This window comes from Cantharellus anzutake, assembly GCF_015039405.1.
Source record: "Cantharellus anzutake strain C23 chromosome Unknown EI90scaffold_6, whole genome shotgun sequence".
NCBI classification, from domain to species: domain Eukaryota; kingdom Fungi; phylum Basidiomycota; class Agaricomycetes; order Cantharellales; family Hydnaceae; genus Cantharellus; species Cantharellus anzutake.
The window spans coordinates 1-14,477 of record NW_024066956.1 but is presented as its reverse complement, the minus strand read 5'-3'; the positions used below and the strand labels follow the sequence as shown (position 1 = coordinate 14,477).

General features: G+C 48.5%; 5 protein-coding genes across 5 annotated transcripts; 1 reads left to right on the top strand and 4 right to left on the bottom strand.

Annotated features, from left to right (window-relative positions):
• Positions 1 to 84: 84 nt before the first annotated feature.
• Positions 85 to 2,489, bottom strand: EI90DRAFT_3036834 (Tetratricopeptide TPR_2 repeat-containing protein). The gene is made up of 2 exons (XM_039058733.1): positions 2,433 to 2,489; positions 85 to 2,385 (listed from the first exon to the last, which is right to left on the bottom strand). The coding sequence occupies exons 1-2, from the start codon at positions 2,475 to 2,477 to the stop codon at positions 472 to 474; spliced, it is 1,959 nt and encodes a 652-aa protein (XP_038921096.1). The 5' UTR covers positions 2,478 to 2,489; the 3' UTR covers positions 85 to 471.
• Positions 2,490 to 3,482: 993 nt separating this feature from the next.
• EI90DRAFT_2907147 (uncharacterized protein) lies at positions 3,483 to 4,031 on the bottom strand (the record flags this gene model as incomplete). The annotated part of the gene is made up of 1 exon (XM_039054277.1): positions 3,483 to 4,031. A coding segment is annotated over one exon (549 nt), but the record flags the coding sequence as incomplete, so codon positions are not given.
• Positions 4,032 to 4,821: 790 nt separating this feature from the next.
• On the bottom strand, positions 4,822 to 5,935 carry EI90DRAFT_3036814 (uncharacterized protein). The gene is made up of 2 exons (XM_039058732.1): positions 5,574 to 5,935; positions 4,822 to 5,503 (listed from the first exon to the last, which is right to left on the bottom strand). Exons 1-2 carry the CDS (start codon positions 5,866 to 5,868, stop codon positions 5,145 to 5,147), a joined length of 654 nt encoding a protein of 217 aa, XP_038921094.1. The 5' UTR covers positions 5,869 to 5,935; the 3' UTR covers positions 4,822 to 5,144.
• A 122-nt stretch (positions 5,936 to 6,057) lies between these two features.
• EI90DRAFT_2244933 (peptidase S8/S53 domain-containing protein) lies at positions 6,058 to 8,859 on the bottom strand. Its single transcript, XM_039052752.1, has 11 exons — positions 8,183 to 8,859; positions 7,879 to 8,098; positions 7,721 to 7,753; positions 7,631 to 7,646; positions 7,498 to 7,570; positions 7,370 to 7,440; positions 7,093 to 7,279; positions 6,841 to 7,032; positions 6,675 to 6,759; positions 6,552 to 6,607; positions 6,058 to 6,484 (listed from the first exon to the last, which is right to left on the bottom strand). Exons 1-11 carry the CDS (start codon positions 8,758 to 8,760, stop codon positions 6,319 to 6,321), a joined length of 1,677 nt encoding a protein of 558 aa, XP_038921093.1. The 5' UTR covers positions 8,761 to 8,859; the 3' UTR covers positions 6,058 to 6,318.
• A 3,057-nt stretch (positions 8,860 to 11,916) lies between these two features.
• On the top strand, positions 11,917 to 12,451 carry EI90DRAFT_3036780 (uncharacterized protein; the record flags this gene model as incomplete). The annotated part of the gene is made up of 3 exons (XM_039058731.1): positions 11,917 to 11,997; positions 12,087 to 12,238; positions 12,376 to 12,451. Coding segments are annotated over 3 exons (309 nt in total), but the record flags the coding sequence as incomplete, so codon positions are not given.
• Positions 12,452 to 14,477: the final 2,026 nt, after the last annotated feature.

Sequence of the window (14,477 nt, the reverse complement as noted above, 5' to 3'; positions counted from 1 at the left end):
AACATCGAATCAAAGTTTGTTGTCCCTTACGTATTGGAGGACGATATCCCCAAACACAGATCAAGTTCCCAACTTGAACAACCCTAGCACGATGCACCAGACAATGTCAACTAGTCAGCTTCGTATTGCACCAACATTCATCGCCCATCAAAACCTCGGTGTCATCACCTATGATGGTATGCAGAAATATGGACCAGGACTTCGGCGATGAGCAATCAATGGCAGACAAAATGGTTTAGACAAATAAATGAACACCCGATATAAAAAATTGTAAGATACGGCCCTGATCTGTTATGGGCATAGTAGCTAGCAAACCCTGTGGAAGTATTGTCAATAGTCTCTAACGAAAAACTGGGATAGCGTCGTCAGTGTTCTACCTTTCACACTTGCAGCATGTGCATTGTGATGTGGGTGGCCCACGGGAAAAGGAAATGATAAGCGGAATAGGGAAGACCAGAGAACCTAGGCCACTCAACCGTGGACCATTAGTGCATCAGAATGACGCCCGAGATTGGAGAGTGCAGTATGTAGATTCTTGAGTGAGTTAGCCAATCCTGGAGCATGTGCTCCTGGGTTGACAGCAACTAGCTGGCACCGGATTTGGACACATTCTTCAATGGATAGGAGTGCCTCCGAGTGCCGTCCGAGACTGGAAAGAGTTGCATATAGATTGTTGAGTGACGTGGCCAAACTGGGGGTGTATGATCCTGGGTGAACAGCAACTAGCTGGTGTCGGAGTTTGACACTTTCTTCGATGAATGGGAGCGCCTCCGAGTGCCGTCCCAGATTGGAAAGAGCGTGACATAGGCTGCTGAGTGACATGGCCAAATCCGGGGTGAATGATCCTGGGTGAACAGCAACAAGCTCGCGGTAGAGTTCGACGCTCTCTTCAATGAACGGGAGTGCCTCTGAGTCCCGTTCAAGATTGGAAAGAGCAGTACATAGGTTATTGAGTGACATAGCCAAATCCGCAGTGTATGATGCTGGATGAATGGCAACTAGCTGGCATCGGAGTTTGACACTTTCTTCGATGAATGGGAGTGCCTCCGAGTGCCGTCCGAGATCAGAAAGAGTGGTATATAGATTGTTGAGTGACGCAGCCAGATTCGGGGTGTATGATCCTGGGTTGACAGCAACTAGCTGGCGTCGGAGTTTGACACTTTCTTCGATGAATGGGAGTGCCTCTGAGTGCCGTCCGAGATTGGAAAGAGCATTGCATAGGCTGCTGAGTGACATGGCCAAATCTGGGGTGTATGATCCTGGGTGAACAGTAACAAGCTGGCGCCGGAGTTTGACACTCTCTTCGATGAATGGGAGTGCCTCTGAATGCCATCCAAGATCAGAAAGAGCAATATGTAGATTATTGAGTGACATAGCCAAATCTGGGGTGTATGATCCCGGATGAATGGCAACTAGTTGCCAGTAGAGTTTGATGCTTTCTTCAATGAATGGGAGTGCCTCCGAGTGCCGTCCAAGATCGGAAAGAATGGTATATAGATTGTTAAGTGACGCGGCCAGATCCGGGGTGTATGATCCTGGGTGAACAGCAACTAGCTGGTGTCGGAGTTTGACGCTCTCTTCAATGAATGGGAGTGCCTCTGAGTGCCGTCCAAGATCAGAAAGAGCAATATGTAGATTATTGAGTGACATAGCCAAATCCGAGGTATATGATCCTGGATGAACGGCGACTAGTTGGCGGTAGAGTTTGACGCTTTCTTCAATGAATGGGAGTGCCTCCGAGTGCCGTCCAAGATCGGAAAGAATGATATATAGATTGTTGAGTGACGCGGCCAGATTCGGGGTGTATGATCCTGGGTTAACAGCAACTAGCTGGCGTCGGAGTTTGACACTTTCTTCCATAAATGGGAGCACCTCTGAGTCTCGTCCCAGATTGGACAGAGCATTACATAGGCTGCTGAGTGACATGGCCAAATCCAGGGTGTGTGATCCTGGGTGAACAGCAACTAGCTGGCGCCGGAGCTTGACACTCTCTTCAATGAATGGGAGTGCTTCTGAGTGCCATCCAAGACTGGAAAGGGCAATACGCAGATTATTGAGTGACATCGCCAAATCTGGGGTGTATAATCCTGGGTCAACAGCAACTAGCTGGCGGTAGAGTTTGACGCTTTCTTCAATAGATGGGAGTGCCTCCGAGTGCCTCCCAAGATTGGAAAGAGTGCAATATAGACTGTTGAGTGACTCGGCCAAATCTGAGGTGTAGGTCCCTGGGTCCAGAGAAACAAGGTCACGGCAGAGCATAACAGAATCGTTCACTGCCTCATAAGCCTCCTGGAATCTTGAAAAAAAATCCAAATTCCCCCCAAGCTGGATAAGCTCATTGACCAATGCACAGATAGCATCCTTAGACCGGTGCTCAACAGCTGACTAGAATATCATGAAGTAGTTTCATTAATACAATTGACAACACATGCCTTAGCCCACTTGGGTAGTGACGAGATACTAATGTAGCCCTCCATTCTCACACAAACTTCCACCCAGTGAGTTGCTTCCTGAGTGAGAAATACAGCAACTGACACAGCAAGCCCCTCCTCCGGTTCCTGGACTCCACTGAGGTGATGGACAATATGGCGACATGCATAATGAAAGTGCTCGGATAACTCTTCTCGAGGAATGCGCGGCATTTCGTCTTTTTCGGACAGATTTTCAATCAGTCCTAAGCCCTTTACAGAGGAAAGATCCTGGTTGAGAATCTCGGTACATCGCAGGGCAACCCTGGCATTCTCGGTCTTCACATCTATTGAACTGCAACCAAGGCCGATTGATTGGGGGTCGATTCGATCCAGAATAAAGTCGCGGAAGGATTGATGTAGGATGCGAATCGGAATGTGAGGGTTCTCAACACCTGAAAGGAGAGGTGCAAGTTCGGCTAACGTATATCGAACAGAGGATTTCAAAAAAGGTAACAAAATCCTATCCCAGCTTGCGATGGACAGAGGCTGCTGTGCAATGAAGATTGCTCCCACCACAATCGGGTAGTCATGCACAAAACCTTCAGTCTTCCAATTACACCTCTTCAGAATGTTCGTGTACAAGCGATCCATCATTTCCTCAGCAGGAACCTTTGATCGTTTGGCACTGGTGTCAAGCAGGCTCTTTAGTGTCACCATAGGATCCTCGCTGGTCATCTTCATGTAGCGAAAGATGGTGCTGATCCAGATAAACAAGCCATTTGCACGTTCTGAGATCTCTTGTACTTTCTTATCCTCGTCCTGAAGATTATGGCGTAAATCCGGATGTACTTTCTTCAGCACTTGCAGCTGGGAATGTATGTATGTGGTGCAGTCCTTCAAATTTGTCCCATCCGAAAGATCAATAGTAAGACGATCGATAGGGTAATTGGGGGAGAGGAAGCGATTCACGAGATCAAATTGTCTCGATGTGATAAAGAATTTAATGGAAGATGGTAGCTTGGGCACTTCCTCCCCAAGTATTTCAGCAAGGGGCTCAAACGCTTCTTTGTCACACTCGTCTAAAGCATCAATGATGACCACCATAGGATGGCTGGGAGGTGGAGGTTTGTGGAGGAGAGGCGAAGCCACCAAATCCCTGAATTGCTTCGCAAGTGGAGCTGTTGAGAGGGAAGAGTCTTTTCGAAGAGCAGAGATAATGAAAGTGCGGTAAACCGGGTCGTGTTCTGCTAAAGCCCGAGCTATGCCGCTGAATAGAGAATCGGGCCGTGACCGTTCGCCAGCTTTAAAGAAGAAGTGCAGTAACAGGGTAACGTCCTCTTCACTCGTACACCGTTCTGCTATCGCGAGTGTAATCGAAGTCTTTCCGGCACCCGCCACAGCTGTCAGTAGCATTAGACGGTTCTCACTCTCCCCAGCGTTGCGGCACCATGCCATAATATGCTCGGCAAGATCCACCCTAGTACCTTCTAGGCATGCCTGAGTCGAATCATCGTGGGCGATATGAGGGAATCGGAGACTATCCAGAATTTTCTCATCCTGTAGTCGACATTCTATGGCCGCTAATTTGGCGCCGCCTATTAGGTTCGCCCTAAGCTGCATTGGCCGAAAATCAGAATGATTATGGGACGATACTGTAAGAAAACCTACCTGAAACGATGTCAATGCTTTGTCAAAATCTTTCCTTAGGTCATTGATCCTTCCTGGGTCTCTCAAGTAGGACAATGCATTCATGAAAGCCGGTCGTTTCTCCAGTTTTTTCACTCTTCGATCGATGTCGGACTTGATCTTCTGTAGCGCGCTAGGACTTGATGTAAGTAACGGTGTCGGGGAGAACCAAAAAATAAATACAACTCACCCATCAAGCTTTGTGATACTCTCCACCCACGGCTTTGCCTCTTCCGCTGATGGATCGTAGGATTTTATGGCTAAAATCACTTCGGTCACAGTGTCGACTACGTATTGACCAAAATTAGCCCATTCCTTCTTGTTGTCCTTGAACTTCTAAGTACGTGGCGCAAACGAGTGTGAGCTTGCATTCAAGACCGGTCACAAATCATTGCTAACCTGAACCTCGTCGTAGATGGAGAGTGCACCGCCAGTCGCCATTTTTAGTGGCGGACACCAATCAGCTGTATTATTGACAACCCGGAGGATTGGGACCGCTATGGCACCACCCGCTACGAGGAGATCATCGATCTTTTGCCTGAGGACCTCAGCCTTTTGCTGCAATGACATGGTCGATAGCGGACAAGTGGACGGAGAGTGCGCAATACACGTGTGAGCCCCTGATACTCAGAGCCACGGGGCCCCCGCCTGATTATGGAAGGATATGATATATGCATTTACATTAGTAGAGGCTGGATTTTGCTTAGCATTCAGTCTAATCCGATGTCAACGGCGAATTCTAGCATGCGCGTTGGCATGACCCAGACTGGTTATGACGGCGAGAGAATTAGTATGACCCCTGCTTGCTGACTTATAGGACCTCATATGCAAGTCGTAATCAGGCACGAGTTGCAGCGATCGCTGGCCCGCGGTAAGCGCCGCTGTGGTCCCACGACGGTCATCCCCTTCCTCAAGGGAAGCGATTAGCTTTTAATTAAGCGCTTAGGATGCAGGCAAGTGGGTGTCGGCTGTACGTCAAAGCCTGTCATTTTTCAGCTATCGTTTTCTGGAACCCAACTTCCTTTCCTTTCGATCAAGCGCCGCTCTCTAGACTGCGCCCTGAAAGCTCCAGGGCCCCACTGTACGCGTGTCGCGACCATCCCATGGCACCTCGACCCATTCAAGTTGGCGGTGAGGCTGTTTTCGTGGCGCTTGTGGACCCAATTCTTGTTCTACTTGTTGTGCCGTGTCATATTCGATCGTGATTACCCGTCGGTGAATAAATTGGCCTCCACAAGTACTTCGACTACTTCCCAACACATTGATATATACAACAATAATCTCAACTAATATGGCGCCACTGTGCCATGCGATTTCAGCGCAGGTTGGCATTCCTAGCATCTCATCACGGTCGTCCCATCCCTTATCGTAGGGGTGCAATCGGCTTTTATTTAAGCTTTTAAAATGTGGGTGTCGGCTGTGCGCCAAAGCTATTCGGACAGTATAAAAGGCTTACATTTTTAGCTATCGTTGAAGTCGTTTTCTGCAAACCCAATATATTCCCCTTTCCTTTGTACCCGCGCACCGAAAGCATCCCACGAGGCCTCGACTCATTCGGTGGGGCTGTTCCAGTGCCACTTGTGAGCCAACACTGTACCACTTGGTCGTGGCCCCGATGCGTCACATTCGATCGTGCTCCGGTCATAGGCAGTATCCCAGCCTCTAGACTTCGGTCACCGCTGGGGGTGACCCATTGGTGAATAAGATTGGCCGCTACGTATAGAGTACTTCGACTACTTCGCAACGCATTGATAGAAGAGTAGAATCTCATACATTACAGCAAATGCCAACGATGGAAACAGCTGCTTTGCTTCTGCTTCCCTCACCATCCAACAGTGCACCGCAGCGACCAATAATAGTACCAATACTGAAAAGTGAGTTTCAGCTGTTCAACAGTTGCACGGGTTGCAGGCCTTATTGTCGTGTCTGAACATTACGGAAAAAAATGCTACATTTCAAGTCCAGCAAAACAGAGCGGGACTCAGCTTCAAGGATAACACAACTTTGAGAACTGAGAAAAAGAACGAATTCATACTGGTATCGAGAATACGAGAAAAGGGAAGGGCTGACTAATAATACAACGCAAATAGACCTTCGGTCACCGCTGCTCCCAATGGGAATGCTGCAATGTTCAAGATCAGATCAATATTTTATCCGTATGCTCGCCACAATGACAAGAACGATTGGCCAACAACGAGACAGAAGAACAAACACCCAATGATCAAAGCTTAAGCGCCCTAAGAAGTCTCGGCAAATCAGGTGTTCCAAGTCCAGTTGCAGGGTCCCAACCTCTCGTCGCATTGAACCCCGTCGTTCCACAACCTGGGTTGCTACCCGTAGTGATGTCGTTCAGGACTCCCGATTTGAGAGAGTAAATCCATGGGTTGCTGCCCGTGTTGAGCGTAGTGCTTCGGTGAGCGGGTGCCTGAGGAAGGAAAAAACAAACAAATGTACAGAAATCCGAGAGGTCTACGACCTTTGGAGAGTAGAGCATCGTTTAAGAGGGCAATCTAAGACGCAAGTATACATCGTTGCTTAGGTCTGCGAGGAGAGAATGAAAAAGGAAATGGAACTCACTATCGCAGCAAAAGTAGGTGTCGAAGCGCTCGTACCCGAGACACGTATGACTTTCCCTTGATACACGATGAAATACCGATATCCCCTGCACAGAGGATGAGTGAGAACCCATCAGATCAAGCGATCCCTCGAGGACGAAGCAAGCCAGACGCATAAAGAAACTCACTGAGCCGCAACATCAGGATAGGCTCCCCCATTCTTGTTGAACAATCCTTCATACGTGCTTCCGAGTGTTTTAAGGTATCTCGGTACTGCATGGTGTTGGTACCATGGGCGGGGGAAGTAATCACTAAATCCCCCTCCCGAGAAGCGAACTGTTGTTTCGGGAATTTGGTACGTCGCCCCAACAGTCGTGACGCTTCAAGCAGCACGACTTAATGTTCACCACAGATATAGGGAAAATACATAGAAAACTCACTATGGGCACCCACCAGGGAAGATAGGCACGAACCTATTGGGGGTGAAACAAGCTCCTGTTTCCCCCACGCGGCCTACACCTCCATCGCCCGAGGCATGCAGAGCGCTAACACCCCGCGTCCCAAGTGCAGCGTAAAGCTTGCACACACGTCGGGCGTAGTTGATTGGAACTGTATTCTCATCCTCACCTTCATATAATTTCGAAAATTCCGCGGTCCCCACATGGGTGTTAGAGTGAAACTTTTGGGTCCCAGAGGAAATAGGATGCAGAGACTCACCATAACTGGTAGTCAACACTTGAGGAAGATCCTTCGTTTTCTTCCTGAGGTAAGTGAGAAAAACGTCGTAGCTGTGGATTGTGATAATTTAGTAGATTCATATGAATACGGGTTTGGCATCCACTCACGGTTCATTCCCGTTATCCTCATAGCTGATGCTCTGGTTCGTATTTTGGCCGCGACCATATGTACTGTAGAATACTAATTAAGAAGAAATGGTGTTACGATAGTTAAAATGGTACTGATTCAAGCCGTACGTACTTTGCTTGACAGGGTACTGCGATCAAAACAGATTCCATGGGGCGATTGAGTAACCCGGAATCTGCATTGCACAGAGGTGAGGTAGCTCACCGATACCCCTCCCGCGAATTGGACATCCAAATTCTGTGAATTTAAGAGGAATGCCAAAAAACCGAGGGGTTAGTGTTCAAATTTTATACATATAAGGGCGTGAAAAGAAAGAGAAAAAGAAAGTGGGAATGGAAGAATCGAGATTCAAAGGAACTTACAGCCTCGATGCCAGCCTCGGAAATGTTCCGAGAGCCGATTGCTCCTATGTAACAGCGACAACAAGAGAGAGAAAAAAAATGCATCAATAATAACGAAATGCCACAACGATGAACTTTACCGTTGATAAGCCCCACATGGAGGGCACTCTTCAGCGCTGGAGGATGGAAAATGGAATAAAACTGTTTGAGGTCAGCAAAGTTCGCATATTGCTCGAGGTACCTAAAATGAGAAAACATCACATTTTAGTTTAAACAGTTGATGGGAATTCCGAGAGCGAAACGATTAGCATGTGATGATACCTACCCGGTGATACCGATTGAACTTCGCGTTCCTTTAGCCTTGTACGCATCGGTGCGATAGAGCGTTTTAAGCTCTGGGAGTGACATGTTTGGTTGTGGTGATGGTACTGGGGCGGGAGCGCTTTGCTGGTTGAAGGCGCCATCATCAACTATCAGAGGCGACAAGAGGTCGACCAGAAGGGGAGTAGTTCGTAGGCTGAACGACATCGATATGGTCGTGCAGGTGAGCAGGAAGACTATATGACGTTGTACGAATCGCAGTGAGTCTGGTCTCGTGGTTCGCATATATTGAAAAGGTTGTGTCGAGAAGTTTCTCTGCGATTTCAATGGTGGTCTTGAGTGAGATCCAATCACTTGCGGGTGTTCGTTGGAGTGCGTCGCCAGTGATATCGATGCCGTGCGAGACAAGAAAAGATTCGAGTAGGATGATACTTTCTGAGGAGCGGAGAACTCTTCGACCTCTTCTTTGCTTAAGTGCTCAGTCCATCGGGGGCTAGATGGATCGCTTATTTCAAACGGTGAAAGTAAGGCTAGGTGAGCCCAAAACGGAGAGTGATGGGAGTGCGAGGCGAGGAATGCCATGGTGGGTCCATCCCCGAGGCAGTCGGATCGAGCTCTTCTCGACAAAATGGAAGTGCGGCGCACACCCAACTCAATAAGGGGAGAGCAGAAACGAGCAATGCCAACGAGGGAACCATTCCGAGACACCTTCCGCTCAACTGCTCAAGGACTGAAAACGGGGGGGACACGAGCGCATTGCAGAGAGGCCAGATGCGATCCTTAAATCCACATCGATCGAGGCGGGGAAAAACAGCCGGACGGATGCCTCTGAGGAACATCTTTGAAGGGAATTAAGCAAAGTGACTTCCCCGCAATAGGTCCCATACAAATTGAACGCCACAAAGTGGATGAGGAACCAAGATGGATCGCTGACGATGTGCAAATGCGGAGTGATATAAATATAAAGCTAATGTAGACTGCATAATGTACGTATATAGCACACAATATGTGACACGCTTACTTCTTCTCTGCCATAGCCAGTGACCAGCCTCTATGGATTCTGTCATGCACGCGAGATTCACAGCCGATTCCAACAAGATCATAGAACGACGGCGGGTGATGAGACCCACACATCACACATTCGCTCTGACTCTCCAGCTCCAAAGCGAAGGACTCAGATAACACTACAGTCAGAAAAAGGGTGTTGGTGTGGCAAGGTTGGCGATCACGAGATTGGTGAGCGATAGTGGCGTTGGGATTGAACTGGGGCCGGCAGGTGGATTAGGTTTAGAACTTGGCTACTAGCTAGTCCTGAACTTGTTCCTTGCGCATGTTTCGCTACTAGCCTAAGATTGAAGTGGGTCTCAAGAATTACGTGAATATGCTCGTCTCTCAACTTTCCTGCATGATGTCTGCGTGCTCGGGAAGCTTTCACTATACTACAATGGGCTTAGAGCAGCCAGTACAGTGAGAACGGGTTATGTGACACGAATTTATTCAATTTATTCCCACGGCTACAAGTCGTTCGACATCACTAATATCCTAAACTCCAGTCTAGAGAGTACCTCGCTTACTTACTAGTATATCCTCCAGCTGCATGTGTAGATGGCCTCAATCCTTTTGCTTACCATGTGGCTTTTTTGTCACAACGACGCCGCTTGGTGCTGAAATGCATGCAACAGCAGAGAAATTGCGTATGCTGCCGGTGTCTCCTACGACCTGACTTCCACGGTTCGGATAACTAGTACTGTATCATGCTGGACCGGGGCCTAAGAAAGAATGAACATTATACCAATCGGCCGAATGTACACCTGCCACCCGTGGACGTTACCAGCCGACTCCGTCCCCTTCTGCTCTGGTTACACGCTTCCTTGCACCGAGGCACCTGGAAAACATGGAGAATTTCTTTACCTTTTGTTCGTAGGATTTAGGAAGTGGGACTCCCTTCCTTGATGTGGCGTCTCCGTGTTTGAGAGCGCCTCCTACATATCGATCCGTATATAACCCAGCTTATTCTAGCTACAAGCCTAGACATTTTTACCACCCCTTAATTAGCTGGTTCCATTGAATACGCATGCAGCTGGTTAGCATATGGCCTTTCGAATCGATTGATCTGTCGATGATCGCTTAACAACCCCTGCGGCTAGCCTGGCTTCTACCGATTGGTTCAAATATCGCTAAGACGCCAAGAGGAGATTGTACTTTGGTACTCTAAACAGCTTTGTCTCGCTGTACTCTCGTTGGCAGAATGCTTGCTCTTGACAGGGAACTCCTTCGGGTGGCATGTGTATAAAATTGGAACGATACATATACTAAGCTAGTCACACCAGATCGGATTATCTAAATCTGGAATCAACGAACATGAGCGCCCGTGTCAATGGCAATTGGTATCAGGATGGATTTTGTGAAACAGCCCCAACAGTAGTTCTATCTGGCGAATGTACGCCGCATCCAAGCTTTTTTGCTCCTTGAGTCCTGGCAACATAGAAGAAAACTCTGTCCCGTCGATACCAGCTCCATAAATAACTATCACTGAGACTAAGGATTGGATGCCTCTTGGAGCCCTCACTGCTGAACTATGACAAGTCACAGCTCTGAAGTCTTCATCAGGTAGCCCCTGGACCACGACACAGGTGGACATCTCCCAGGGGAACGTCACCAACAAACGACCACCAAGATCAAGCAAGCAACTATCCCTCTCCCCTTCTCCCCCTCTTAGAGCCTTGACCCCAGAGCCACTGCGGGTTCAACTGAACCGCAGCAAGTGGGGACTCTTTAAGAAGTCATTTCACCCTAAGGCGCGTTGGAGTTTCGGATCCCAGAGCCACTGTCGGTTTATTCCAATGAATCGCAACAAGTGGGGACTCTAAAGAGATCGTACCCCCGTGAAGCTTTGGCCCCAGAGCCACTGTCGGGATCGACTGAACCGCAACATGTGGAGACTCTTTAGGGCTTTTGCTGTGGACGCGATACATCCCCTCCCCCCCCCTCTCTTAAAGCTCCGACCCCAGAGCCACTGCCGGGTTCAACTGAACCGCAGCAAGTGGGACTCTTTAAGAAGTCTTTCGCCCTAAGTCGCGTTGGAGTTTCGGATCCCAGAGCCACTGTCGGATTATTCCAATGAATCACAACAAGTGGGGACTCTAAAGAATCGTATCCCCGTGAAGCTTCGACCCCAGAGCCACTGTCGGGATCGACTGAACCGCAACAAGTGGGACTCTTAAGAGGCTTTTGCTGTGGACGCGATATACCCCCACCCCCACCCCCCCTCTTAGAGCTTCGACCCCAGAGCCACTGCCGGGTTCAACTGAACCACGCCAAGTGGGGACTCTTTAAGAAGTCTTCGCTCTAAGTCGCGTTGGAGCTTCGGATCCCAGAGCCACTGTTGGGTTCAACTGAACCGTAACAAGTGGGGACTCTAAAGAGATCGTATCCCCGTGAAGCTTCGACCCAGAGCCACTGTCGGGATCGACTGAACCGCAACAAGTGGGGACTCTAAGGAGTCTTTGCTGTAAACGCGATACACAAACATCCCCGTCCCTCCCCTCGGAGCTTTGACCCCAGAGCCACTGTCGGGTTCGACTGAACCGCGACAAGTGGGGACTCTTTAAGAAGTCTCTGCCCCGGAAACAACAAGCAACTATCGCCCTAGATTAAGCAACTACCACACTAGATCGAGCAATGGATGCCTCTTGGAGCCCTCAACTGCTGAACCATGACAAGTCACAGTCCTGAAGTCTTCATCAGGCAGCTCCTGGACCACGACAAGGTGGACATCCTCCCAGGAGATCAAGAACTCAGCAACTTACCTCAAATCCGGTCTCATTTTGTGCCCGCTAGCCTGGCTAGATCTATAAAACTGCAGCTGTGATAGCCTTGCGGCCTCCCTTAATAAGATCAACTTATAGACCGCGGTGACCTTGCTACTCACTTTCATTAATTCCTTCTCTTCTCTTGCATTCATACTGTTCCTATCGAGTGTTAAGATTGCCACTCGGAATTTCTTGTATTCCATAGCTCTGAACGAGACGTCCACATGTGGGCTTTTTGTCGCTTCGGCGTCCTTCCTAGTAGCCCCGGACTATCTGTAACCTCGGGTCAGTGATGTGCTAGAGAGTAACTATGATAGACTTGCCTAAACCCAAAATTCAGGCCAGATCTTCAGATGTAAGATCGCTGCTTCAAACTAATCAGTAGAGCTTGGATCGCCATACCTCTGCTCTCCTTGTTCTGGAGTACCCTTGGAGCAACTTGCCGGTTCCTCGAGATCTGACTAGTTTTAGGTTCCAAAAGAGACGTCCACATGTGTGTGTTTCACCGATTCCGTACTAATGATGCTAGGTGTGAGGATTCGAGAAAACACAATGAAAAGCGATGCTAGCGAGCCAACAGTAGTGCTTACTTAGACTCCGTCTATCATCCCTTTCTCTTACACATAGAGTTCCAGTGGAGGTTCCAGTTGATAACAAAGAACTCGGAGGTTTCAGGTAGCCTAGACAGGCGTCCACATGTGAGTTTTTGGCCAAACGGTGCAAATATAATGATATGCAACTCACTTTCTTCTCTTATCTTGTTTCTATACTGTTCCAATGGAGTATTGAGGTTGTCACTCGAAATTTCTTGTTTTCCATCGCTCTGAATGAGACGTCCACATGTGAACTTTTTGCCACTTCGACACCCTTCCTACCTTCCTAATAACTTCAGACCATCCGTAACCTCGGGTCAACGATGTGTTAGAAAATGATAACAACCATGATAGACTTGCCTAAACCCCGGATCATCAGACATAAAGATCACTGCTCAAATCGGCACCGCTTCAGTATTACTCTGGATCACCACACCTCTGCTCTCTTTCTCTTGTTTTAGAGTACCCTGGGAGCAAATCGCCTGCTCCTCAAGATCTGACGAGTGTTAGGTACCAACATAGACGTCCCCAAATGAGTGTTTCACCGATTGCGTATGTACACTGGTGTGAGGATTTAAGGAAATACAGTGGAAAGCGATGCCAGTGAGCAGCGGTGGTGCCGATCCAGGTTCTGTCTATCTTCCCTTTCTCTTACAACATGGAGTTCCAGTGGAGGTTCCAGTTGATAACTGAGTTATCAGGGGTTTCAGGCAGTCTAGATAGGCGTCCACATGTGAGCTTTTGGCCAAACGCTGCAAATTCTATGTAATGCCAACAGATAAGCACCGCAGGTAAATACCAGGGGAGTGCAGATTCGAAGGCGTGCAATGGGAAAAATGCCAGCGAGCATGCAAGACAGTGCCAAACATAGCGTCCGTCAATCACTTCCTTCTCAGCGGGCGTTCTGATTGATGCGCAAACACTTGACCGAACCCGGCCATACGCAGTGTCAACAATGCCAGGAAAATGCACGTCTGAGAGTGCGATAAGAAATGAGCAGCGCCAGATCTAACTTCTGTTTCTCTTGCATATAGAGTTCCAGTCGAGGTTCCAGTTGATAACCGAGAACTCGGAGGTTTCAGGTAGCCTAGATAGGTGTCCACATGTGAGTTTTGGCCAAACGCTGCAAATATAACGCCATGCAACTCACTTTTTGTTAATTATTCCTTCTCTTTTCTTGTTCGTGTACTATTCCTATTGGGAATTAAGGTTGTCACTCAATCCTGTTCTAAAGGAAGAGTCATAAGCAGGGAACGGCTTCCCTCAGGGAATTACGATAGAATCCACTTTTGGCACCGGCCAGCTTAGGGTATGTCACTACTGTTGACGTACGGTCCCACTCTCTATATACGGCAACCGTATTGTCCAATCACGCCCTCGAACTCCTGGCTACGCTTCCTGATTCACTGCGTTTATCTCTCTTGCTGCACCACAAACCGCCATGAATCTCAATCGCGATGGCACACATTCTCTTCTGCGCATCCTCGTCTGTTACACAAGACTGTTTTCTCTTTCGGACTGAGTAGACGCCCAGGCTTGATGTACAACAACAGTCGTTTCTTCAGTTTTATACCGACCGAACCTGAGTGAACCTCTCTCTCTCGCTTTATTTGTTCTCGATGCTTAAAAATGGTTTCTCGGGTCTGACGTTAACGCCTCAAAGCCAGGATTGAGCCTGACCCCGCTCCCATTCGGTATCGGAGAAAGCAGTCAAGATGCCGCGCGGAGGCATGCGATCTGCACACAGAAAGGAGGCTGAGAATACAACTCGATCTGTCCACCGGGACCACTCTCAATTCTTTACTTCTTTCCGTACCGCAATCCAGCTTCGCAATGCTGATATCCCATGCCTACCATGTACAATGAGTCTTCGTAACCTATCCGCTGCAGATCA

Coding starts and splice junctions, on each gene's coding strand:
- EI90DRAFT_2244933 (XM_039052752.1), bottom strand. CDS start 8,760: ATGGCATTCCTCGCCTCGCACTCCCATCACTCTCCGTTTTGGGCTCAC. Junction 7,441..7,497: donor GAGGATAACGGGAATGAACC/GTGAGTGGATGC, acceptor CACAATCCACAG/CTACGACGTTTTTCTCACTT. Junction 6,608..6,674: donor CACCTACTTTTGCTGCGATA/GTGAGTTCCATT, acceptor CTTGCGTCTTAG/ATTGCCCTCTTAAACGATGC.
- EI90DRAFT_3036834 (XM_039058733.1), bottom strand. CDS start 2,477: ATGGAGGGCTACATTAGTATCTCGTCACTACCCAAGTGGGCTAAG. Junction 2,386..2,432: donor CACTACCCAAGTGGGCTAAG/GCATGTGTTGTC, acceptor ATGATATTCTAG/TCAGCTGTTGAGCACCGGTC.
- EI90DRAFT_3036814 (XM_039058732.1), bottom strand. CDS start 5,868: ATGAGATTCTACTCTTCTATCAATGCGTTGCGAAGTAGTCGAAGTACT. Junction 5,504..5,573: donor ATTGGGTTTGCAGAAAACGA/CTTCAACGATAG, acceptor GCCGACACCCAC/ATTTTAAAAGCTTAAATAAA.